At 54.9% G+C, this 26,395-nt stretch overlaps 1 protein-coding gene and 1 non-coding gene across 8 annotated transcripts in view; both read right to left on the reverse strand.

Annotated features, from left to right (window-relative positions):
- CPAMD8 (C3 and PZP like alpha-2-macroglobulin domain containing 8) overlaps window positions 1–26,395 on the reverse strand; it is an 83,148-nt gene that overhangs the window by 11,914 nt on the left and 44,839 nt on the right. For 6 of the 7 annotated variants that reach the window (XR_008420671.1, XR_008420672.1, XR_008420670.1 and 3 more), the window contains 11 exons: window positions 23,476–23,629; window positions 23,097–23,227; window positions 21,212–21,263; window positions 15,289–15,587; window positions 14,435–14,660; window positions 12,711–12,887; window positions 7,347–7,428; window positions 4,364–4,520; window positions 4,151–4,225; window positions 1,099–1,264; window positions 22–108 (listed from right to left, as the gene is read on the reverse strand). Coding sequence is in view for 4 of the 7 variants with exons in the window: in XM_053898467.1 (XP_053754442.1) it covers window positions 22–108; window positions 1,099–1,264; window positions 4,151–4,225; window positions 4,364–4,520; window positions 7,347–7,428; window positions 12,711–12,887; window positions 14,435–14,660; window positions 15,289–15,587; window positions 21,212–21,263; window positions 23,097–23,227; window positions 23,476–23,629 (1,606 nt within the window). In the remaining 3 variants the exon portion in view is untranslated. The remainder of the gene's footprint in view (window positions 1–21; window positions 109–1,098; window positions 1,265–4,150; window positions 4,226–4,363; window positions 4,521–7,346; window positions 7,429–12,710; window positions 12,888–14,434; window positions 14,661–15,288; window positions 15,588–21,211; window positions 21,264–23,096; window positions 23,228–23,475; window positions 23,630–26,395) is intronic. The other variant, XM_053898468.1, reaches the window with a different exon arrangement.
- On the reverse strand, window positions 16,764–16,848 carry TRNAQ-UUG (transfer RNA glutamine (anticodon UUG)). The gene has a single exon. It is a non-coding gene; the product is annotated as a tRNA-Gln (tRNA).

Raw genomic sequence — 26,395 nt, forward strand, 5'->3', positions numbered from 1 at the left:
CCCAAAGCAGGGGGCCAGTACCTGACTGAGAGACCCCATCGCTGAAGCTCAGGAATGCATCCTTGTCCACGTCCCGGGAACCCGTCAGGCTCCAGTGGGTGACCCCATCTGCAGGGCCAGGACAGGTCAGGGGCCACAACCCAATTAAGTGTTCAGCCTGGCATCCCGCGGTGAGTGTCAGTGCATATGGGTCTCGAGGAGAGACGTGGCGGGGGTGGGGGGTGGACCCCAGGGGAGTAGGGTGCCAGGGGCAGATGGCTGGGACAGGAAGGGCCTTGGGGCTGTCTCAGATCTGCAACTACATGATGGACCCAGTCTCTCCTGTACCCCTGGAAGACATCGGTGGCCTCCCTCCTGACGGGTCCCTGATGCGGCTCCAGCCATCCCCACTCGGGACCGAGGAAGCCGCTTGCTACCTGGTAAGGCTCCAAGGATTCTGAGTTCGTGTGTGATGTAAAAGGCCCTCGGACCACAGAGAAATCCGTGCTCCCTGCCCCAGATCTCAAGCAGTTAGTCCTAAATAGACACTGTCATCCAATCGGGTAGTTTCAGAATTCTGCTTAATGTTTGTTTGTTTTTCTTCTTAGCAATGAAAGCATTTCTCAGGTGACATCATGGGCAGAAAAGCTGCTGGGGAAGGTGGGGGGCGGGTAGCGGGATGAGGGCCGGGAGGGGGCTTGGTTTGAGAGGTCTCCACGACTGGGGCTCCCCAAGCACAGTGAGTAGTCATTTTGTGGGTGGAGAGACCAACATCCTGCAGACAGAAACGGCTTCCTTCCCAAGGTTCACCCGGCGATGGAAGGCAGGGGGGCCCTCCCTGCCTCCCAGCACCCTGTCCGGGGGTTGGTCTCCAGGAAGCCTGGGGCGTTCTCTACTGCCCTCTGGGCTATCCCCTATTCCACGAGGGAGAAAAATGACACACGGGCTCAAGCCACTTCATCAAATGGAGCCGCTAGATGCAACAACGAATAACAAACAAAACGGACTGAGCAAAGGGTGCCTCCTTAGCTCCATGCGTGTGTTCATGAACCGTTTAGGGAGATGCACGGTGGGCAGGCCCCATGGTGGCCTCTGGGGTGGCGATCAGGAGCCACCTACTCTGCGTGATGGCCAGGCTGCGGAGTTTTAGCAGCGCTGCGGGGGCTGCTGGGCTGCGGAGCAGGGTCAGCGCGTAGGTGGTCAGGGCACTGCTGTAGGGGTCGGCGGCCAAGGGCACACTGGACTCCAGGAAGTGCCTCGCTCTGGCAATGGCGCCCCTCTCCTCCTGCGGGATGGGGTGGGGAGTGGAGCCCTGCGAGGCTGCTCTGTTCCCCCACCCACCTCCCCACCCGCAGGTTCCCAGGGCGCCCCTAGGGAGAGCTCCCAGACTCTCATTCTGCCTCCTTCTAGGGCTCCCGCAGCCTGCGGACCTGGCTTTCAAAACCCCATCCCCTTTCTGTTGGTGCCAGCTTTCTTCCGAATGAGGTCTGAGCACAGTGTATCAACCCAGAGAAGTACTGGGGGAATCAGGCAGAGCCCGGACCACCCTGTCCCACCCACCCCTTCACCAGGCTGGCTTTTAAGAACCCCTGCCCAGGCCCACTTCATCCTCCAGGCCTCACTTCAAGTGTTGCCTCCTCCAGGAAGCCCACCAACCCTGATCATGCTTCTCCCCCAGCCCTAACGTGAGCCGCTGGAGGACAGAAACTGAGGCCGCTGTCCAGCGGGGGCTTGATGCAGAGAAGCTGCCCAAGCATATTGGTTAAATGGAAAAAATGAGTGATTAGAAGCATTCGTGAATTTAATAAATGAGCAACGGTGTTCCCGTGGGCACCGATGGAGCCATGGTGTTAAGATAACTCTGCTTTTAGGCCACCTGGCTGGTGCAGCTGGCTCAGCGTCTGGCTCTTGATTTTGGCTCAGGTCACGATCTCCCGGTTCTGTGAGTTCGAGCCCCGCACTGGGCTCTGTGCTGTGTGGGGCCCACTTGGGATTCTCTGTCTCTGCCCCTCTCCCACTCCAGCTTTCTCTCTCTCTCAAAAAAAGACATCTCTGCTTTAGATTGTTAAGATCTCAGAAAGCATGCTCTCCCAAAGCTCTCCATCTTTCGATCAGGACAAAGTATGGAAACCGCCCCTAATGCGGGGCATTGAGATATACCAGGTACCTCCTGGGGCCTGGACACACCGCAGCTAGGACCCATGTCCCCATAGGAGAGGACACAGAGACGCAGGCACAGGGCCATGCAGAGACAGGGGCAGACACTGGAGTGACGCGGCCACAAGACTAGAAATGCCCGGGGCCTCCAGAAGCTGGAGAGGCCTAGAAGGACCTTCCCTTAGAGCCTTCGGAAGGAGCACAGCCTTGCTGATACCTGGACCTCAGACGTATGGCCTCCAGGACTGTGAGAGAATAAATTCGTGCTGTCTGAAGCCAGTTTGTGGTACTTGCTACAGCAGCCCAGACCCCGATCCAGGGGCCACGATCCAGCCTAGGGCACAGAGGCCTTCAGAGTCCGGAGTGAATGAAGACACACGTGACACAGCTCTAAACGTGTGACAGGGTCCGAATGACCTGGAAGTCCATTTAACTGGAAGAAGGAGCGGAGCCAGAGGAGACAGGAGGGGCCCGCCTCAGGGGATGCGGAGGGGCCGGGGTCCCTCGGCCTCAGAGGTGCAGGCACTCACCAGCCCCCGCCCCCGGTCCTGGGACTCCCTCAGGACTGCTGGCCATCCTAGAGGCAGGGTGTATGAGTTTGCAAAACAGTAAAAAAAAAGACAAGGTGTCACAGATCTGGAGACCGGAAGTCTGAGGTCACGGTGTAGGCCACTGAGGGAAGAGGCTGCCCCAGGCCTCTCCTGGGCTTGCGGCCGGCTGTCTTCTCCCTGTGTCTCCACGTCATCTTGCCTGTGCGTGTGTGTCTGTGTCCAACCCCCTTTGTATGAGGATGCCAGTCATACTGGATTAGGACCCATCCAGACGGCCTCATTTTAACTTGATTTACCTCTTCAAAGGCCCTAATCACATTCCGAGGTATGGGGGTGCTGTCTGGGCCCCCCACCACAATACGTTGAAGCGCTACCCCAATGTGATGGTGTTAGGAGGCGGGGCCTTTGGGATGTGATTACGTTTAGCTGAGCTTCTGAGGGTGGAGCCCCCACAATGGGCTTAGGGTCCTTACACAAAAAGGAAGAGACACCAGAACTCCCTCTCTCTCCACACATGCGTACCAAGGAAAGGCCATGTGTGGACACAGAGGGAAGGTGGCTGTCTACCAGGCAGGAAGAGAGCCCTCACCAAGAACTGACTCAAACAGAACCTTGACTTGGGTTTTCCAGTTTCCAGAACTATGAGAAGTAAATGTCTGTGGTCTAAGCCTCCTGGACTGTGGTATTTTGTTACGGCAGCCCGAGCTGGCTAAGACAGGGGGTTAGGATTTCAGGATATACATTTCGGGGAGACACGATTCAGCCCTTTAACACGGGGCAAGGGGCCCTCCAGGCAAAGTGCACAGGACCTAGAAGATCTTAGGTCACGGCAAACCCTAGACCCAGAGGTTAAATCTGGATCGGGAGGCCACGAATTCTGAGAAAAGCCACAATTCCCAGTTCGTCACCAGGGGATGTAGAACCGATACAGATGTTAGGAATGGTGGGGTCCCTACTCCCAGGATTGGGGTCCACCAGGGACGCCCTCACCGCAGGGAACATGTTATACGCACCCCGCTTCACAGAAGCAACAATGGCCCTCCAGTCCCTTGGGACAACTAAACCTTGACTGGCTCCAGTACCCACTGTAAATGGAGGTTCTAGACCCTTCCCCCCAAAAAATTTCACAAATTTTTGTACAGGACTCCCGGAAGTGAGCCCATGGGTCACTAGCCAGGAACGTGATGTAGCCCCAAACTGGGTCCCGGGATGTCAGATAGTCCTGGGACGTCTTGTACTCAGGATACAGCACCTCCACCGCCCCCCCCCCCCACGATTGTCACAGGACCCTCTCAATCCTCTTCCTTGGGCTACAAGAAGGTGAGCGTCCTGGGACCACAGGAAAGCATGAAAAAAGAGTGGAAGGAGGGCATCAAGGAAGAAATAAAGCCTGCCCGAGGACGGCCAGCCTGGCCTGCGGGGGGGACGTTGCCCACCCACTCCCCCAGCCGCCCAGTGCTCACCTCCGAGGCAGTGCCTGTCTCCAGGAGTGCAGCCACCACGTAAGCCGTCAACGGGACTGTGCCGTGGATCCCACCCTGCAAGAGGACTTTGGAGCCTCACCCTGAGCCAGAGGGGACAGCCCCTGACCTCCTACTGGCCCGAGACAGCCAGCACCGGGGAGTGGGGGAGGGGGCAGGGCTAAGGCACCAGAAGGAGGCGGAGAGGCCACTCACCTGGATGTCCTTGTTCAGGATCCTGCCCACGGCCGGGAAGGAGCCATCCCCCCGCTGCTGCTGGATGATCCAGCCCTTGGCAGCCGCCAGCTCCTGCGGGTCGATGAAGATGAAGCTTCGTGCCTGGGCAAAGGACTTCAGGACAAAGGCCGTGAGCCTAAAACAGGATGAGGCAGGGGCTGGGAGGGCCATGGGTCGGGGACGGTGGTGCAGAAAAGGTCACCTCCCGCGGGCACCCCGAGGAACCGTGCACGCTCCCTGCACTGCCCGAGTCTCCGCTTCCTCCCCTATAACACAGGAGGGTCCAGCTTGCCCTCTCGGGGGCTGTTGTGAGCACGCCAGGGAAGTGTGTGGGCACCCAGCAGGGCCCAGTGACAGAGGCCCGCCTCCCTGCAGCACCAGGGTCTGGCACTCAAGGCCTTCCCGGGAACTGGTCCAGCCCTGCCTCCCCCTGCCACATGCAGGAGACCTTCCTTGTTGCCCCTCCACAGCCACTCCCTGAGAGATCCCCAGTCTTCCAGAGAGATCTCCAGTCTTTCTTGGAAGCCTGCAGCCAGGTGCCTTAGATGCTTAGACCCCCGATGGCCCCACCCAGCCACAGTTAGGGGCATTTCAGTCCCTGGCCCTGAGAGTGACTTTAGAATGGGCACATGCGGTGATGCTGGGAGCAGCTGCTGCAATTTTGCCACCATGAGGGGAGCAGCCACTGTGCTGAGAGAGCCCACAGGGGCCTGAGGAAAGACCCGGGGCCCCGATGCATTGTGGGCCTGCCAGGCTGGCCAACCCTGTGGCCTCCCCAGCACTGTGGCGTGAACTGGCATTCAGAATTGCCTATCGGCCAGATTTCTGTGGCTTGAAGTTGGTAACGTTCCGCCAACCCACTAGCCTCAGCTACGTGTCCAGGCACGTTTCCCTTCCCGTTTACACAGGACGAGGTCCCACTTGTCTCTCAATACTCAGCCCACGTGCCTCTGCCCGGAAGAAGCCTCTCGGGCACCCCCGCTCTGGGATGGGCTCTCGGGACCCTCAAGACCCCCGCCTGGCCTCCCCACAGCCCACCTCTGGGTCACAGTTGCCCATCCCTGGCTTTGCGGCCTGTGCCTTGCCCACCCCGCACCCCTCCCCGCTCTGTCACGGTGCACCCGAGTGACTTAGTTGATGGGACCGGGGGATGAATGAGGGGGTGAAAAATAATCGCGGGAGAAACACCGGATGGAAACCAAGGAGCCGAGAGAGACAAGCGATAGAACCGTCGGCGGGAGAACGCCCCACTCAGGACGGGGGCGCGGTCCTCGCTCCTCAAAACCCAGCAGCTCCCCCCTGCCACGCCCATCAGGGGGCTGTCGTCCAAACGGCACAAACCAACAAGTGTCGGCAAGAATGTGGAGGGACCGGAGCCCTGTGTGCTGCTAAAGAAACAGGAAGTGGTGCGGCAGCCAGAAGAAAACGGTCAGCGGTTCCCTGACAGGCTGAAGGTGGCGTTCCCATGCGACCCGGCGGTCCCACTTCTGGGGACATCCCCAAATACGAAAGCGGGGTCTCAAGGAGGTATTTGTGCACCTGTGTTCCCAGCAGCTCTGTCGCCCTAGACACCATGGGAGCCCCCCCCAGCTGTCCAGACTGATGAACAGAGTAACAAAACCGGGCGTATCCACACAAACAGATATTTATTACTCGGCCTTAAGAGGGAAAGAAACTTTGACACCTGCTCAGCGCGCGTGAATCTCGAGCACACGCTCGCAGTCTCATAAAAGCTCAACGCGGGGTGCCTGGGGGGCTCAGTCAGTTAAGCATCTGACTTCAGCTCAGGTCATGATTTCATGGTTCATGGGTTTGAGCCCCGCGTCGGGCTCTGTGCTGACAGCTCGGAGCCTGGAGCCTGCTTCCGATTCTGTGTCTTTCTCTCTCTCTCTCTGCCCCTCCCCCACTCACACTCTTTCTCTCTCAAAAATAAGCATTAACAAAAAGTTTTCTCAGGGGCGCCTGGGTGGCTCAGCCGGTTGAGCGTCCGACTTCGGCTCAGGTCATGATCTCACGGCTCGTGGGTTCAAGCCCTGTGTCGGGCTCTGTGCTGACAGCTGGAGCCTGCAGCCTGCTTCCGATTCTGTGCCTCCCTGTCTCTCTTCCCCTCCCCTGCTCGCGCTCTGTCTCTCTATCGCTCTCAAAATTAAAGAAACATTAAAAAAAAAACCAAAGTTGTTTCAAAAAGAGTTCTGGGGAGACGGACAGTAACGACTGTACGAGAGGGTGAATGTACTCGATGTCACCGCACTGGATGCTTAAGATGGTGAAGATTATAAATTTTGTTTGTGTAGTTTACCAAAACTAAAAAAAAAAAAAGGAAAAGGAAAAGGAAAGAAAAAGAAAAAAACTCAAGTGGTGGCTCCGGGCTCTGTTGACGTGAATCGCCAAAATGCGAAATAGCCCGTACCCTAAAACCTGTGCGTGCCTGCCCCAGGAGTCAGCTGGTCCCGGCCACTCTCCCTCCGGGACCCTGAAGCCCCATCCCTGCCCTGGACGCCCCAAAAGCCAAAGGGAAACCAGGCCCCAGGCTGCTGTGCCCACACACTCCCCCGACTTCAGCCTCCAGGCGGTGGTATGGCCTCTCCCAGCCCACCCCCTTCCTCCTCCGGGTCACCCCCATTTCTGGGTCCAGTGGGCTCTGAAGAGACCAGAACGCCCAGGACCTGCTCCCGAGGGGCTGGAGGGCAGGGGCTCCGCCTGGGGCACTGCGGCAACAGCAGCAGAACCGCCCCCCCCCTCGCCGCACCCGGGGCCCAGCACACCTGCCCACATCCTGCCCTCTGAATCCCGGGGGAGCAGGGGCCACGGCTGTCTCCAATTCCCAGCCAGGCCCCCCGGCCACCCCGGGGATCTGGCCCCGAGGGTCCTGGCCCTGCTGTGCTGCGCGTGAGGCTGTGGTTCCGGGGTGAGGGGGAGGTGGAGAGACCCCGCGGCCATACCCTCCGGAGTGGGGACTCACCACATGCTCCCCGATGCGTCCCGATCCCCGAAGGCGCTGTAGGAGCCGTCCCGGTGCCTGTAGGTCAGCTGCCGCTGGTAACCTGCGGGGCAAAGGGAGGGGTCGGCATCCTGGCGAGCCGCTGGGACTGGGCCTCGTCCTACCGTGGGACCTCCACATGATGTAATACTCCCATCCGGGGGGGCCAAAACTGCCCCACGCTCACAGCCGAGGCCCTGGAAACTGCCCCACCACCCACAACCGGAGACGCACAACCCCACTCCACGGGTGCGACCGAAACCTCCACTCTATTCCTCTCGCTTCCTGACATCACCTCTTTGTCACCCCTGCTCACATACCCATCACGCCTGGGTGGTCGGTGACGTGCACCATCTCGAGGCAGCACCCTCTGTCCCCGGGGGTGGGCACTATGCCACAAGAGCTTGGTGTGCTCAGAGAACAGAAGAGCAAGGGGGCAGGGGAGGGAGGGGAGGAGGCCACTCGGGCCACCCTGGGGGTCTGGCCTTGCTGCCAGGGCAGCAGGGGGGGGGCATGGGCGGTGTGAGCGGGGCTGGGACGCAAGGGGACATGGGCAGTGGGTGGTCTGTAGGGTCCAGGGAGGAAGCAGGCAGACCGGGAGGTGGGCACCGTCCAGGCGGGCAAGGACGACGGGCCGCCCCGGATCAGGTGGTGGAGACAGTGTGGGCAGAGCCGCTGAGGCCTGGAGGAAAGAAAGATCTGGGGGCGCCTGGGTGGCGCAGTCGGTTAAGCGTCCGACTTCAGCCAGGTCACGATCTCGCGGTCCGTGAGTTCGAGCCCCACGTCAGGCTCTGGGCTGATGGCTCGGAGCCTGGAGCCTGTTTCCGATTCTGTGTCTCCCTCTCTCTCTCTGCCCCTCCCCCGTTCATGCTCTGTCTCTCTCTGTCCCAAAAATAAATAAAAAACATTGAAAAAAAAATTAAAAAAAAAAAAAGAAAGATCTGGAGAGCAGCAAGGTTTGCAACTTCCCCGCTGGAAGGACGGTGCTGCGCCCTCAGAGGTGGAAAGAGCAGAAGGGAGCGCTATACCCGATGGACAGTGACCCCCCCCCCAAGTTCATGGCCACCTGGAACCCCAAAATGGGACCTTATGGGGAATAAGGGTCTTTGCAGATTCAATTATGCGGAAGATCTCCAGATGAGGTCATCGTGGAATAAGGGAGGACCGAGATCCAAGGACTGATGTGCTTAGAAGACAGGAGAGGCAGAAATAGAGACACAGGAAAAAGTCCTGTGAAGACGAAAGCAGGGAGCACGGTGATGTGTCTACAGGGCGGGCTCCCCCAGAGCCTCCAGACGGAACCAACCCTGTTGAACCTTGACTTTGGACTTCTGGCCCCCGGAGCTGAGAGTGAATCCAGTCCTGTTCTGAGTCACGCAGCGGGTGGTACAGGCATCCCTCAGAAATACCACGGGTTCGGTTCCAGACCCGTTTGCAATAAACCGTGTCAAATGAATTTTTTTGGTTTTCCAGTATATTTAGAGTTATGGTTACGCTACTCTATAGTCCGCGAAGCCTGCGACAGCATTATGTCTAAGATAACAATGTACGTGCCTTGGTTTATTTAATTTAAAAATACTAGGGCGCCTGGGTGGCTGAGTCAGTTGAGCGTCCAGCTCTTGGTTTCGGCTCGGGTCCTGACCTCACGGTTCATGAGTTCGGGCCCCACATGGGCCTCCGTGCCAACCGTGCAGGGCCTGCTTGGGATTCTCTCTCCCCTCTGCGCTTCCCCTGCTGTGCACGTGTGCGTGTGCTCTCTCTCAAAATAAATATATTTTTAAAAAATTTAAAAAAAGAAGAAAAACTTTAAAATACCATGGCCAAAAAGATGCTAACCGTTATCTGAGCCTTCCGCGAGTCGAAATGTTTTTGCTGGTGGAGGGTCCTGCCTCCACGTGACGGCTGCTGACTGATCACTCACGGCTGGGGTGGCTGTGGCAATGTCTTAAATAAGACAGTAGTAAAGTTTGCTGCATCGAAGGAGCCCTCCTTTCACAAGCGACTTCTCTGCAGCATGCGATGCTGTTTTAATGGCATTTCACCCACAGTGGGACTTCTCTCGGAATCGGAGTCCGTCCCCTCAAATCCCGCTCCTGCCGCCCCCTCCACTCTGCCTCTGTGACGTTCTGAACCCTGTGTCATCGTTCCAACAGTCTTCACGGCATCTTCTCCAGGAGCAGATTGCAGCTCAAGAAGCCTTCTTTCCTCGTCCGTTAGAAGCAACTCCTCTTCCGTTCAAGCTTTAGCACGAGATCGCGGCAATGCCAATATAACAACAATCTGGAAGTTCGAAGTTATCGCAGGAATCACCAAAATGTGACACAGAGACGCGGAGTGAGCAAATGCTGTCGGGAAAGCGGAGCTGGTGGGCTTGCTTTGATGCAGGGCTCTCAGAAACCTTCGACTTGGAAAAAACGCCCTGCCTGCAAAGCGTCTGCACTTGTGAAGGCGGGCCCAGGAAACGAACACCAGCGAGTGTGCAGAAAACCGGTAGAGTCTGAAATGCCAACTGGCTGAAGGGCACAGGGTCTGGCTGTCCAAGAGAGGTCCGCGCTGCTGGTTACGACTAGGGGTGGCCTTCAAGGCCCTTTGCTGGGATGGATTCAGCAACCTGAGCGTCCCCAGCCACAGACTGAGCGGGCTTGGGCTTCCCAGCAGTCTTTGGTCAGCCCTTATCAGGCCAGATTTTCAGCCCATGGCAACCCACCTTATTTTTCCATCGAAGGGTTGTACATTTTCATCATGACATCTCGCTGTTTCCTTTTCCCGTTGAGGACGGATGGTTCTAGATCATCAGGACTGCTTTTGGAGATCTCATCCAGAAGCACAGTCACTGGGAACCTTAACAGGCCAGGAGGCAGGAACCCCAGGCTCGCCTCAGGGATCAAGGCGCTCTCATGCCTCAGTTTCCCCATCGGAGAGGGGCCTGGCATCATCTGGGCTGGGCACATGCCAGTCTTTCTTGAAAGCAGAACCCTCCAACGTTGTGGCCGTGGGCTCTCATCTCACCCTGGCAGGGACCTAGTGCCCTGGCTGGCTGATCCAGGAGAGCCTGGGATCTCAGAAGCCCCCACCACTCGCCCCTGAATGGTCTCAGGCTGGCTGCTTCCAGGACTCTCGCTTTGCTCAGCTGGGAAATGAGGACCATTGGTCTGGGGGTGGCCAGAAAGGTGACTTGGGGCAGCACGGATAGAAGTGCACGGACCTGCCCGCTGTGGATGCCAGCTTCACAGACGGGTCAAACCTTCTCCTTCCTCTCCTTCTCTCCACCTCCAGCCCAGGGCCAGAAGCACACCCCAGGAGGCCCCAGGACCTTGGCATCAACTGATCGTAACTCCCTTGCTACACACATAGGTAAGAAACCAAGGCACTGAGAACAGGCCCTACCTGAGAACACACAGCAGGTGCCCGTGACAGAGGCGAGGCTACAGTCTCCCTTGTCCCCCTCCCTGCAGGGCCAAGACGTGAAGAGGAAGCTGAGGTCAGGGCACTCAGAGGTCCTACCCTCCACACACAGGGCTGTTCCCTACTCTGAGGATCTGATTCCTGGCGACGGAAGACATTCAGCGCTGCGTCATTTCTGATATTCGGTGCTGTGTTGTTTTTTTGTGAAGATATTCATCGCTGTATTGTTTAGGGGGGAAACTTGAGAAACAATCCCAACGTGTCTAAGAGAGGAGTTTAGCATGTCGAAGTTCATAAATGTATTATGATGGACAAATGGCGTAGCCTTGAAGATGATTATGAACTGAACACGTCCCGAGACCCAGCAGTTTTACTTCTGGACACCCCCCCTCCTGCCCCCACAGATATTCAGGTGTTTTCACCGAGCACCCGGACAGGATGCTTCGGGGCATCACGACTGTAAAAGCCCCGAATGTGAATTTCTCTAGCGCCCGTCATCAGACACACCGCCCATGGTCCCTCCACGCAGCCATGCAGGTGAATGGACCACGGCTCCGCACAGCCCGGTGGACCAATTGCACACGCACAGCGGGTGGCTGGGGCACACGGTACGATGCCACGTTATAAGGCACCAAGAGCGGTGACGCTAACCTGTGCTGCTGGAGGGCAGGAGCATAAATACGGAGCCAACACTGACATGGGGATTACAGGGAACGTTTCGTTTCTTTTCTTCTAAATGTTTACTTATTTTTGAGAGAGAGCGCGCGCGCGAGCAGGAGAAGGGCAGAGACAGAGGGGGACAGAGAATCCCAAGCAGGCTCCGCACTGACAGCAGAAAGGCCGATGCAGGCTCGAACCTACGAACTGCAAGATCATGACCTGAGCCGAAGTCGGGGGCTTAACCGACTGAGCCACCGAGGTGCCTTTCATTTTTGACTATACCTTATTTATTAAAAAAAAATTTTTAAGTTTATTTAGTTTTGAAAGAGAGACAGACAGAATGTGAGCAGGGGAGAAGCAGAGAGAGAGGGAAACACAGAATCATAAGCAGGCTCCAGGCTCTGAGCTGTCAGCACAGAGCCCGACGTGGGGCTTGAACCCGTGAACCATGAGATCATGACCTGAGCCGAAGTCAGGCGCTCAACCGACTGAGCCACCCAGGCGCCCCTATATCTGTTTTCTAATGTTTGTTATATTGCTATTATATTGCTCTGTTAAAAAAAACCAACATTCTTATTTATTTTTATTAATATTATTATTTTTTATTTTTAATGTTTATTTATTATTGAGAGAGACAAAGCATGAGTGGGAGAGGGGCAGAGAGAGACAGAGACACAGAATCCAAAGTGGGCTCCAGGCTCTGAGCTGTTAGCACAGAGCCCGACGCAGAACCCGAACCCACGGACCTTGAGATCGTGACCTGAGCCGAAGTCGGACGCTTAACCAACTGAGCCACCCAAGTGCCCCTATTTTTCTAATTTTTTTTAACGTTTACTTATTTTTGAGAGAGAGAGAGAGAGAGAGAGAGAGAGAGAGCAAGTGAGCGCGAGTGAACAGGGGAGGGGCAGAGAGAGGGAGACACAGAATCCAAAGCAGGCTCCAGGCTCTGAGCTGTCAGCACAGAGCCCGATGCGGGGCTTGAACTTGCGAACTGTGAGATCATGACCTAAGCCAAAGTAGGATGCTTACCTGACTCAGCCACCCAGGCGCTCCCCCCAAATCTACATTTTTTAAAAGGTGCATCTGCTGTCCCCATAGCTGATTCCCAGCATTCAGAGCCTTGTCCTAATGGGTGCAGACACGGGGCTCCTGCTGACAGTGACCAGGCGGGGGCCTGGAAGTGGCCTCTTCCACTCCCTTCCGTCCCTCCACATCCGCTGCACCGGGCACATAGGCTGCCTCCCTCCCCGTGTCTTCTGCACAGTCACCCGGCCCCAGTACCTTGTACCAGGTAGTCAGTGGTCTCCCGCTCCACCTCCGGGCTGAGCTGCCGGGTTTTCTGAAGATACTTGAGGACAAAGATGTTGGGCGCAAAGTGGATCATGTTTTGCTCTCCACAGCCGAAGGGCAACCGCAGGAGGCTGCTGAGGTGGTTCAGGGTCGGCCCCATGACGTCTCCTGGTGGGAAGGAAAACAGGGCTGGGCTGCAGGCTGGCCTCAACCGGCGCCCTGGCTGTACTCAGGACGGCTTTCCCCAGGGCGGCCTGTGGCCTCACACCAGCTCCCCACCCTCTGACGGCCGGCGCTGCCTTTGGGACTGGACCATGCCCTGTGCTCACGTGGCCCACCGGGTGCCCTGGCTTTGGCCGCCACCCGCTGGAACTCTCCCACACGCCTCCCTCTCTGCTCTTCAGTCTCAACTCGGTGTTCTCTCTCTCTACCTTTTCATTATGCTGAATGCTCGTTTCTTTTTGGCTTTTAAAACGGGTACATTTAAAGCTATACGTTTTCCTCTAAGTACGACTTTGGTTGCATCCCACACGTTGACAGGTCAATCCAGTCACTGTGGTTCCATTTTAAATATTTTTTTCCTAACTTCCAGTAGGAAATGTGATTTTCTCTTCAACCACAAGTATTTAGATCTTTAAAAAAAGTTTCTGTACACACATAATATTGTTGGTATACTTTTAAAGTTTTTTTTTTTTCTTTTTGATTTCTCCTGTGCTTTCCTCCCTTCAGCACTCTGTCTTCCTCTTCTTGGCCTCTCTGCACCACACATGGCTGAACTCCTGCTGTTCCTGATCACACCTCCCTTCCTTCCTTGGCCTTTCCTCCTGCCCCACTGAGGCTGCCACTGCTCCTGCAGCCTCCATCCATGGCAGGGCCTGCCTGGCTACTTTCTCATCACCCTTCTCCGGGCTTTCCAGCTTCTTCTCCACCTTCTATTCCACTATGCTGAAGGCACTGGCACACAGGTCCTGGCCTTCACGCCCTCTCCATCCCTGCCCATCTGCTGGCTTCCCTTCACCCCTACCCGGGCCACTGACCCCCACGGCCATCTCTGACTTCATCTCCTGACTCAGAAATTATAAACTCCCATTTCTTCTGATTGGGCCACAATCACCAACCTCTCTGGGCCCCAGGACTTCTGTTCTCCAGTGTGAGAGAGACCTGAGACCCCCGCATTGAGGACTGTCTGCCCTTCCTGGCCTCTTCCCCTCTTCCCACCCTTCCAATACCCAACACCACATCCATCACAGAGGCCCCACTTTCCACTCCTGTAGCCGGGCTACAGGAGACCACCCACACCGTCCAGACCCCCCGTCACAGCCACTCGCTCCTGCTCAGGAAACGTTCTGGAAACTTGCCCCCCTCACCAGGACCCCCACCTTCTGCCCCGCACCCGGCTGACTTCACCCACACTTTCTGTCCTCTTGCACATCACCCCATGCTCACTGCCCTCATGGAATTCGCCACCTGCCCCTTGGGGTTGCTTCACACAGGGCTTGGGTGGGCAGACAGGGAACTCCTCAAGGACAGGGCTGGGGTCATCTCAGGGTCTGCCCCGGCATGGAGAAAGCACCAAAGTGGCCGGTCAGGTGAGGCCCCAGGGGCACAGATTCCCAGCACAGGCTGATGCGAGACCAAGCCCGGGGCGGATACCCTGCCCCTCGGCCTCAGTTCTCGCCTCTCTACTCCCCAAGCCAGCAACAGGGCAGACGCACCTATGACAGAGGCTGCTGCCCGCTCTGACCCAGGGATGGCGCTGTGCGGGACTCCCAGGGTAAAGGCCTCACTGTAGCTCTCGTCCACCTCCACCTTCTTCCAGATGCGGAACTCACCCATGGAGCCCCAGCCAGTGGAGAAGCCAATGAATCGGACCTCCGGTGGCCTGGGGAGGGTCCAGGCCATGATGACAGACTCATTGGAAGGCTCTGGGCCATGGCCAACCTGGAAAAAGAGGCCAAGGCTGCTGGCTGCTGAATGCTGAAAGGAAGCGCTCAGGCAGCAGTGACACTGGCTACAGGGCCCACAGAGAAACCAAGGGTCACCTCATCCATTAAATGGCCAACAAGAGACACAAGCGTAGCACGTAGTTTGCCGAGCCGTCAGTTCCCTGGAACCCCTGGGCCTTTGCACATGCTATGCCCTCTGCCTGGAACATCCTCCACTCCCTAGTTTGCCTGGTGAACTCCTATGCATGCTTCAAAACCCAGTTTGGCTATGTCCCTCTTCTAAGAAGCTGTTAGCTGCTCCTTTCCTATGTCCTCTTTGCCTGGCCCATAAAACGCCCCAGCCTCGATTTCACCTGCTTATATGCACTTTCCTTTCCCACGACGACCCACTATACTTCAGCTCCCAGTTCCCCTGGGTGCTTCCTCCACCACAGCTCTCACCTTTTTATTTATTTTTTTTTTTTGTAAGTGACTCTAGGCAGACTGTGAGCAACCTGAGGTTGCACCCTGTGTTTATCCCCCCCTCCTCCTCGCCCCCGGTTAAGAGCTGGACACAGAGTAGGAAGCAGCAAATGCCAAGGAGCCCGGGGTTCCCATGCCCACCCCAGCCAGCCCAGCCGTGCCTGGATGAACCCGCCATGCCAGCTGATCCAGAACGTTCTGAATTCATCCCAGGACAGGATCTTGGCCGTGTACGTGCTGGCCACGGGGTCGCCCATCTTGCTGGTGGAGATCCAGGACCTGGTGTTCTGGTGCCCCCCCAGGACAATCTCTATCATGCCCGCTGTGTCCTGGGGTCCGGCGGACAAGGCCACGCGGGCATCATTGTGGGCTCGCACGGCCACATCAAAACGGGTGAGCCACAGCGGCCGCTGCACGTACTGGAACTCGTACTTGTTGGGCGTGGAGATGTGGACTCTCTCTGGACGGAGGGAAGGAGAGAGGGTGTTGAGGGGGCACCTGGAGGCATCCTGCCTCTCCCTGCCTGTGTCCAGAGCTGAGGATCAGGGCCTCTGGGGGGCCCGTCTCACTGCGGCTCTGCAGGCAGCTTCCTGAGCAACGGCGAACGGAGACGGCTTACCCGCAGCTTTGCCGAGGGCACACGAAAGAGGAGACGCTCACGGGGCTAACTCCTACAAAAGCCCTGTACAGCCAGAGACTGCAAAATGCTGTTGCAGCCAATTCAGACCCCAATCAATGGAGAGCCAGACCGCGTTTGTGGGTCAGAGGACAACACAGCAGATACGGTAATTATTTCCCAAACTGGCACACGGATTCGCGGCAATCCCAGTCAGAAATCACGGGAGGGTCTTTTGCGGAAATGACAAAGCCGATTCCACAATTCATATAGAAACGTAAAGGACCCAGAGGGTCAACACAACTTTGAAACGGAACCAGGGTGAAGGACTCACACCTGTGACATTGAGATGCACTCGGAAGCGGCAGTAATCACGACAGTGTGGTACGGACATCAACCCAGGCTCACCAGAACAGCGTAGGGAGTCCAGACGCGGACCCGCTCGTGCGCGAACAACTGATTTGCAACAAAGGTGAGAAGGCAATTCGACAGTGAAAATCCTTTCAACGGAGGCTGTCGGAACCACTAGTTACCCAGAAGCAGAAAAGGGAACTCAGATCCACACCGCGCGTGGTTTTCCAAGGACCAACTCAAAACGGATCAGAGCTATTTTGTAAGCGTACAACGTAATGCTTACAAACGTGGAGGAGAACGCGTAGGAATTGGAAAAGGTTTCTTTTAAAATCTTTTTTTTTTTTAACATTTATTTATTTTTGAGACAGAGAGAGACAGAGCATGAACGGGGGAGGATCAGAGAGAGAGGGAGACACAGAATCTGAAACAGGCTCCAGGCTCTGAGCTGTCAGCACAGAGCCCGAAGCGGGGTTCGAACTCACGGACAGTGAGATCATGACCTGAGCTGAAGTCAGCCGCTTAACCGACTGAGCCACCCAGGCGCCCCTTAAAATCTTTTTTAAGTTTATTTTATGAGAGAGGAACAGACTGCGAATGGGGGAGGGGCAGAGAGAGAGGGAGACACAGAATCGGAAGCAGGCTCCAGGCTCTGAGCTGTCAGCCCAGAGCCCGACGCGGGGCTCGAACCCACGAACCATGAGATCATGACCTGAACCAAAGTCAGACGCTTAACCAACTGAGCCACCCAGGCGCCCCAAGATTTCTTTTTTTTAAAGTTCATTTATTCATTTTGAAAGACAGAGCGCACACGTGGTTGAAAGGCAAAGAGGGAAAGAGAGAATCCCAAGCGTGGAGCCTGGTGCGGGGCTCAAACTCATTATTAACTGCGAGATCATGACCTGAGCCATAATCAAGAGTTGGACACCCAACCAACTGAGCCACCCAGATGCCCCTGGAAAAGATTTCTTTTAGATACGGCAAAAGCATAATCCATAAAGTGAAAAACTGGTAAACTGGGCCACATCAACATGAAAAACTTCTAAAAAAAAAAAAAAAAAGAAAAGAAAAACCTCTGGTCTTATAAACACACTATTAAGAGAAAAGACAAGCCACATATTGGGAGAAATGTCTCTGCGAAGCATTCATCTGATAAATGACTTGTAACAAGAATAAATTTATAAAAACTTCCAAAAGTCAACGTAAAATAAACGTTAAAAGATCTGACCAGACACTTCACCAGAAAAGATACATTAATAGTAAACAGACACATGAAAAGATGCTTGAATGAGGGAAATGCATATCAAAACCACAATAAGATACCATCAGGCACCTATCGGAAGGGCGAAAAGTAATCAGAGGGACACCAGGTGTGGGCGAGGAGAGGGAAGAAGTGATTCTCGCCCCCTGCTGGTGAGAATGCAAAATGGGACTACCACTTTGGAAAACAGTGTGATCATTTCTTAAAAGGTTGAACACATACCTCCTGTATGATTTAGCTATTTCACTCATAGGTACAGACTCAAGAGAAAGGAAAACATATTATCCATACAAAGCCTTGCACATGAATATTCATAGAAGCTTTATTGGAAATAGCCCCAAACTAGAAATAACTCAAATATCCATCAGCAGGTCAACGAACAAAATGCAACACATCTATTCAATGGAGGCCCACTCGGCCTTAAAATGATTGAATTAGTGATACACACAACGTGAATGAATCTCAGCATTTTTATGCTGAGTGAAAGAAACCAGAGAAAAAGAGTACATTTTTATATGATTCCATTTATATAAAAGTCTAGAAAGTGCGAAGTAATCTACAGAGACAGGAAACAGGTCAGTAGTTCCCTGGTGACAAGACTAAAAACAGGGGTGAGTGATTACAAGGGGGCATGACTTTTGGGGTTAATGGAAATCTTCATTATCTTAGATGTGATAGTTTCACACATGTACACAGATGTCAACACTTCCCAAACTGTACGCTTAAAGTACGTGTGATTTATTGTATGTCAATTATACCTCAATCAGCATGTTAAAAATATTACTGACTTTACTTTGAATACAAATGTACATTCAGCCTAGTGTAAATTATGATTTTAAAAAAGTAGAAACAGGGGCACCTGGGTGGCTCAGTCGGTTAAGCATCCGACTTTAGCTCAGGTCATGATCTCACAGTTCGTGGGCTCGAGCCCTGTGTCAGGCTCTGTGCTGATAGCTGGAGCCTGGAGCCTGCTTCCGATTCTGTGTCTCCCTCTCTCTCTCTGCCCCTCCCCCAGCACTTTCTCTCTCTCCCTCTTTCTCTCTCAAAAATAAATAAACATGTAAAAAATAAGAAGAAAATTCTATAGTGGTCAAATTCTGGAACAGTCATTTGATAGAACATACTGAAGCTGTTTTGAAATGCTGTTTATAAAGTCTTTACAATAACAAAGAAAAGTGCTCGAGATGTGTTAAATGAGCAAGGCAGACCACAGAATTATTTAGCTCACGAGTCACAACTATGTTAAAACAAACAATGATCAACCCTATGCAACCAAATATAACAAAATGTTAGAAAAGGTCATCTCTGGATGAGAAGCAGAGGAGATATTTTTCCTTCTTTCTATCTTCCTAAGTTTCCTGTAATACACAAGTATTGCTTCTGCTTTTCCCAATTTTTAAAATTGTGGTAAAATACAAATAATGTAAAGTGTGTCCTCTTAATCATTTCTATGTGTCCAGTTCAGGAGTATCAAATACAGTCCTACTGTGCAAACATCATCACTGTTTCTCCTTCCAAAACTGTAACTCTGTCCCCATTATACACTAGGCTGCCCTCCCCTCCCGGCAACCCCTGGCTCCCACCATCTACTTTCTGTCTCTATGATTTTGACTTCTCTAAGTAGCTCATATTAGTGGAATCATACGGTATTTGTACCTATGTGTCACTTTTACAAATGTTTTTATTTTACTTTTGCTGAGATAACTGTACATTCACATATGACTGTAAGAAATAACACAGAGAGATCTGTGTCCTGTGGACCCAGTTCTCCCCAGGGGTATCTGGCAAGATTCTAGTACAATATCACAACCAGGATATTGACATCGATACAACCCATTAGTCTTGTTCAGACTTCCCCAATTTTATTTGTACAAGATCCCTCCTATCGGCCTTTATCACCATACCCACACTCTTCCTCCCCATCCCAGCCATGGCTAATATAACCTCCATTTCTAAAATTTTGTCATTTCAAAAAATACTGCAAACAGAATAATTTATGGACCCTATTGGGATTGAGGGTTTTGTTTTTTTTTTTGTCCCCACTCAATCCCCTTCACCCAGATAGCTGCATATGTCAATAGCTCATTCCTTTTTATCACTAAATAGCATTCCAAGGTAGGGACGTACCGTGATTTGCTTATCCACTCATCCACTGAAGGACACCTAGGCTGTTTCCAGTTTGGGGCTATTACAAATAAAGCTGATATGAACATTTATGTATGGGTTTTTGTGTGAACATAAATCCTCGTTTCTCTGGGAAAAATGCCTCGTAGTGCAATTTCTGGGTGGTACGCATGGAGCATGTGTAGCTTTTTAAGAAACTCCCAGTAGCAGCCACACCATTTTACAATTCCCACCAGCAACGTATGAACGATCCTCTTTCTCCCCATCCTCGCCATTTTTTACTGCTGTCGCTATTTTTTTTTTTACTTCAGTCATTCTGATAAGCGTGCCTTGACAACTTACCGTGCTTTATTTTGCATTTTGCTAATGGTTAACGATGTTGAATGTCCTTGTGCCTACCTGTCACCTGTATACCTTCTTTGGTGAACTGTTTGTTCCTTTTTCCCCCTTTCTAATTGGATCGTTTGATGTTCTAGATACTAGTCTTTTGTCAGACCTGTGTCTGGAAGTATTTTCTCCCAGTCTGTAACTGGTATTTCCTCCTCTTAATAGCATCTTTTGCAAAGCAGTGTTTCATTTTGATAAGGTCCATTTATGAGTTTCCTTTTATGGGTGATGCTTTTTGGTATCATGTCTAAAAACTCTTTACCCAGCCCTGGATCCCAAAGGTTTCTCAGAAATTTTCTCACACATTTTTCCTAAAAGTTTTATCATTTTACATGTAAGTCCATGATCCATTTGAGTTAATTCTCATATAAAGTGGGATCTTTAGGTCAAAGTTCATGCTTTTACCAATCATGTCCAACTACTCTTTCACTATTTGTTGAAAAGGCTCTCCTTCCTTCGTTGACTTGCTTTTGCACCTCTGTCAAAATTTGTTTCAGCTTGTAAGTGATGCATTGCTGTTTAATACACAAAGGGCGTGGCGGGGGGGGGTGGTCAATGTCAAGAGGAAGCCTGTGTCTAGAGTGGTCCATGTGGGGCCTGTCGCGCTGGATGCCTTGGCAACGGGGAGGTGCTGTACCTGGGGAGCCGACAATCCCCAGGGACTCAGCTCAGATCCTCAGCTCGGCCACCTGGCAAAGCCTGCTGGGTGCCGTCCAGTGCCAGGCCAGGCCTGAGCTCCTCTGGGAGGGGCCGGACAGGGAGTGGGCAGACCCTCCCACTGGCAGCCGGGCTCATATCCTGCCTAGCATTTCCCTGACCCGACCGAGGCAGAGGCATGGAAGGGCCCTGCTCTGGCCATTCTGTCCACCGCACACTCTGTACCCCTTTCTTTTCACGGATCACGTACAAACCTAATATCGATTTCAGGGGATCGAGGCAGACCCCAAATCCCACCCCTTCTGGAACCCACTTGAATTTCCTATTTTCTCTTTGGGCCCAGGGTTCCGGGTCGGTCGTTTCCCATAGCTTTCCCCTGACGTCTAAGACCTCCCTTCTCTGGATCCTAGGCTCCTCACCCCAGGAACCCGAGGACAGCCCTGTTCCCGCCTGTGGTCTCTTTTCCCATTGGCACCTCCAGCCTACATGCATGTGCACGTCCTTCCTGTGTGGCAGATGCCCAGTCCTCTCTCTGGCTTATGGTTGTCACCAGCCAGGACATCTCAGTTCTCCCCTGCCGTGTCCTCTGGCCCCAGGAAGGGCAGGCATCCACTTAGCAGCAGGAGTGCTGCAACAGTGTGGTGGGGGGAGGGCCAAAGTCCTCAGTGGGGTGGGTGCAGGGACTCACCGTTGGGACAGAAGAAAGCACTGTAGGTGTAGCTGCGGGGGGCTCCTTCCGGCTGAAACAGAGAGATGGGGAGAACTGAGCGGGGGAGGGGCAATCGGCAAAGGGGGGGGGGAGCGGCTGCCCTCCCACGGTGGCGGCTCCGAGTCTGGACCCTGCAGGGTGGTGCCAATGTCACGGGTACCCAGAGAAAGACCAGGCTGCCTACCTCCTAGGCCCGAGTGGGGAAACTGAGGCTCATTCCTCTTCTCCGGGCTCTGGTCAAACCCACTCACCAGCTGCTTCTAGACTGGCCGTGCTTCCCATACTCCCACCTTGTCCTCGGGGTCTCCTGGGCTAATCGGGGAGCCAGGCAGGAGGGCACCAGCTCCTCCTCCCTCCGGTTTAGCGCCCGCGGTGGTTCCCAACCGTCACCTGCTTCCCCACCTCGCGGGAAGGTACTGGTGCCACGCGCAGTTTCGTCCCCAGCAGAAGGCACGCAGCGTCGCGTGAGGGTCCACCAAATATCCGATCTGGCAAACAAACCGCGCACCCGGAGCTCTCCAGCGGGGTGGAGAGGCAGCAGGGCTTTGCTGCTTTATCAAACCGCACGTCGGCCACGTCCTGTTTCATAAACCTGGTTTCCTCGTCCACCATGCTTCAGTGTTTCTGCTTCGACCTCTCAGGTCTTCTGATGCCCACCTGTCACCTCCCGCCCCCAGGGCCACCTGCACAAAGCGATACTGCAGATTAGGCAGCCCTTGAGCCGTGTGAGTGGGAGGAAAGGCCCAGGGGCAGAGCCCCTTGAGAATCCCTCTCTGCATTGAGAAATTCCTTCTGCAGACGGACGAGGCAAGAACTCTGGATGGCCTGCCATCTCCTCTGGCCCCAGGAGGGCGGGTTGTGGGCCAGGGAGCACGTTCAGGCCGAGCAAAGGGTTGCCAGGGGTCTCTGTGTTTCCCGTTGAGGCCATCCCCTCACCCCACTGGCTCACGGAGACGGCATTCCTCATCAGAGGACCCACTTGTCCCGGAGGAATCCATCAGGTCACGTCAAGCACGCTGTGGCCAACGACTCGTCCACCTCGGGGAGTTCTGCCCAGCACGTGTGTGTGACTCCGGAGGCTGATGGAAATCATTTGTGCTCCGCGCTGCCAGGACCACGGCCAGGAGGGAAGGCGGCTGTTTGCAGCTGAGCCCCTGGGGAGGGGCAGACACTGGGGACGCCGTGAGGAGCTTCCTCGGGGCTGTCGTGCACTCTCCACGTGGCATGAAGAGTCTTGGCAGGGCTCTGGGCTCTGAGGTGTCCAAGCAGCCCCCAAAAGATGGGACATCACTGCTACCACATGCCCAACGTGCACTGCGAGGTGCCCTCTCCACATTGTGGGGTGAGCGTGAACGCCCCTGATTTACGGAGCAGGATTGGACTATCAAGGCATACGCCCAGCCCACACGGAGCGGTAGATCCTAGATTCCCAGCCAGTAGGGGAGGTGGGGCGTCAATGAGACCCCAACACCCGGGCCCCTCTGCTGCATAGGCTCTGCGTCCTTTCTGCCCCAGGCATTCTAGTGACCGCCCTCCAAATGCCAGGTCATAATCCCTACGGCTGCCTATGACAAACAGGAAGTCGGAGACAGAGGCACATCGCCCTCCAACACGGTCAACATGGGGATCAGAGGACACTTCCCTGCGGCCCCTGCGAGTCCCAGGCCGCTTTCCCCAAGTCCACGGTGCACGGCGGAGGGGCTGGACGCTGAGGGCCTCTAGCGAGGAAATGCAGACACCCCACGCCTGCCCCGAGCCCCAGAGCAGGACCCGTGGGGGCTGCCCCCGCCCCAGCCAGGCCCCCGCCTCATGGGTGATGGAATCAGGCCCTGGCCGAGTGCCCTGGCTGAGGACACGGGCTTACCTCAACCATGACACTGCGCCTGATGTGATCCCTCCCAGTGGGGCCCCTCCTGTCAGCGAAGTGGTCCTCCAGGTGTCGGATGGACTTCCCGTCCCGGCAGCAGCTTGTGTCTCCGTAAGCCAGGGCTTTGGCTGCGGGGATTTGTGTGCTCAGCGCCTGCGGTCCGAACAGAACGCCCGCCCTCCCGGGGAAGCCTCACGCCCCACCTCCTCGTGGACCGCCTCGCCCCACCTCCTGACCATTCCCCAGCCGCAGTCCTGTCTCTCAACGTGGCCTTGACCTCACGTACTGCCCCACCGGCCACTCACCTGTGCCTGGGGTCCGGACGGGGGGCGGGGGGGGGGGTGCGGTGGATGCCTGAAGCAGCACGGGGCCTCACCTGTGACGTTGCTGAGTCCCAGGTCACCGAAGGACAGAACCACCCAGGTGGGTTCCGTCTCCCCAGAGGCCACGCACATCTTCTTGGTCAGATGGCGTCTGCCTGGATGCCCCACAAAGCGGATGCCCTTGGGAACTGAGATCTTCACGTAGACCTGGGGAGGGAGGTATGCCGCTCTCAAGGCTCCCGGGATGCGTGCGCCCTCCAGGCACATCCCATTGGCCGCCGCCCACCGCGTCAGCCCTCTCCAAAAGCCACGCTCTTCTCAGAAGGTCCCCCCACTACTCACCATGGTCTTGCTGGGAGCCCTCTTTTTACTTCGGCCCCCCAACACCCCACGGGGTCAGCCTCCCCTTAGGGCCAAGGCTGATGGGGGGCACCAGATGGGTACCAGATGGGAGGGACCGCTCCCCCTGCAGGCCCCACAAGGCACTCCCCCTGACCCTCCATCCAAGCTCTGAGGTCCACAGGGTCATAACAAGAGTTCTGTGTGTGTGTGCACATGCGTGCAGGCATGTATCTCTGTGCACACCTATGTGCATGCGTGTGCACACGAGTGTCTCTATGTGCACGTGTGGTTAGACCTCCCAGTCTGCAACTTGGTCCACGGAGCCTTGGTCCCAGGCTCCTTGGTCCACATCCTTTTGTCCAACGAGCATGTGTGAAGCACCTAGTGGGTGCAGGGGCCCTACTAGGTGCTAAAGTAATGTAGCCAAAGAGGACACGAGTGATCCCTGGGCCCCTGAGGGTCAACACGCCTACATCACACACACATGCACGTGTGATGTGGAGGGAAGGTTCCGAGGAAAATCTAGTGGCAAGTGTGACAGAGCATCTGAACCCTGCCTGAGGACAAGCCTGGCAGGACCTGAGTGTGAGCAGCTGATGCAGGATGCGTCAGGAGCTCCCACATCCCTCTTGACTCAGTGTTCTTCCAGAACATTCTTCCAGGGAGGAAAGAAGAAACTTGAGAGCCAAGTGTCAGTGGGCCGTATTTTCCGGCGCCTGGGCGGAATGACCGCCTGCCCGTGTTGAGGGAGCTGGATGGGTCCATTTTCCTGGTGCCTTGGGGATGTGCAACAAACCAGCCTCCAGCGTGTTCTTGCAGCTGAAAGGGGCACCTGAGGGTCCCGCCTGCCCATTCGGTGAGGACCCTCCCTTGCAGGGGCCACCTGGTTGATCAGGGATCAGTCTGCACTTATTCCGGCTTTTTAAGATGGGGGTCCTATTCCTCTTGGCAAAAAGAATGACAGAGGCACCTGGGTGGCTCTGTTGAGTAAGCATCCGACTTTTGGTTTCAGTTCAGGGCATCATCTCACGGTTTGTGGGTTCCAGCCCTGGGTCGGGCTCTGCGTCGACAGCCTGGAGCCTGCTTGAGATTCTCTCTCCCCTTCTCTGCCCCTCCCCCCTCCGTGCTTTGCTCTCTCTTGCTCTCTCTCAAAATAAATAAATACAACTAAAAAAAAAAAAAAAAAAGAATGACAGAGGATGGACCATACAGACACTGGGCTTTGGGGCACTGCTCCCTGGCTGCCTGTTTTGAGCCTATTTCACGTGTCCCCCTTAGTCCCCTCAGGCCACCCCCCGGCCGCCGCCTTGCTTTCCAACACAGCAGCTCCCACCCAGCCAAATGCATGGGGTTCTGATTACCCCACTCCTGCTTTCCCCACCAGACCCTAAAGCCCAGCTAGACTGTGTCATGGGCAATTCCCGGGACAGGCTAAGCCGCCTCCTGCCTCTGTTGCATGTGTATGCTGTTCCCTCTTCCAGGAATGCCCTTCCAGGTCCTGGTGCCTGGCTCAAACAGTGCCTGACGACTCCAGAGCTCAGGAGACCTGCCTCTTCTCGGGGCTCCGCTGGCTCCCTGAAAACACTCAATTCTAACACAGCTCTGCCCCAAACTCCCTGGGAGAGCTTGGGCATGTAACAATGAGTCTCTGAGCTTCCTGTCTGGGAACAATTGCATCGACAACCCTTCTTCCCCGGCCCACGTGGGCATTTGATATCGATGTAGACAAAATCCTGAGGCCAGCACGGGGCACAGAGGTTAGTGGTAACAGCGCTCCGAGGTTGAGCACAGATGGACCCCACGTCCTGGGCCCTGGGGTCCTCTGACACCTGCACAAGGCCCAGCACACACAGAGCACGTGCACAATTGGTTCTGAGTGACAGTGAATTCGAATCACTGGCATTTTACACCCAGGGGCCCCTTTCTGGTGGCCTCTGGAGGTTTCATTTCCATTTCAGGACCTGCAATGACTATTCTTTTTTTTTCCCCCTCCAGTTGAAATTTTCCTTTAATTATAAAGTTTCAAGGGACAAGAAGCTCCTATGTGACAACACATTAACATGTGGCTCTTCTGTAGAATCAAAGAAACACCAGCAGGAAAGTCAAATATAAACACCAGCATCGAACTTGTGCTGTGCCAGCCAGACGGCTGTGCGAGAGTCCTTTACCGGCCTTCAGGCTGTCACTCGCCATCACATGCCACGTGTTCTGATGCAGACATAATCATTCAGTGGACGTTTAGAACTTGCAAAGGAAAAAAAGGAGTAAGATATTTTGTGCAAGCTCAAGGTCACCTTCTGAGCCGGGACTCAGTGCTCGCTGTCGCCTCCGGGCCAGGCTCAGAAATGATCAGAGACCACAGCCATCCCCTTTGAGACTCACAAGGGACCCTCGTGTCTGCTCATTCCCTCCTGCTCCAGAGAAAGCCAGTGAGGGCGAGTGGGGCCAGGGTGAGCTCTCCTGCCCAGTTTACAGATGGGGTAACTGAGGCAAAGTGGGGCTGTAAATGGAAGTGCTGAGCCAGAGCCCGGTCTTCTGGGGGCAGCGGGGTCTGAACTTGCTGGGACCACAGCTGCGGGGTAGTGGCCGTGCCTCCCACCCAGGCAGCCTTGGGTACCCCGCTGGTAGCAA

Source organism: Panthera pardus, unplaced genomic scaffold (assembly GCF_024362965.1).
Source record: "Panthera pardus isolate Hobbes unplaced genomic scaffold, ASM2436296v1 HiC_scaffold_8, whole genome shotgun sequence".
NCBI lineage: Eukaryota > Metazoa > Chordata > Mammalia > Carnivora > Felidae > Panthera > Panthera pardus.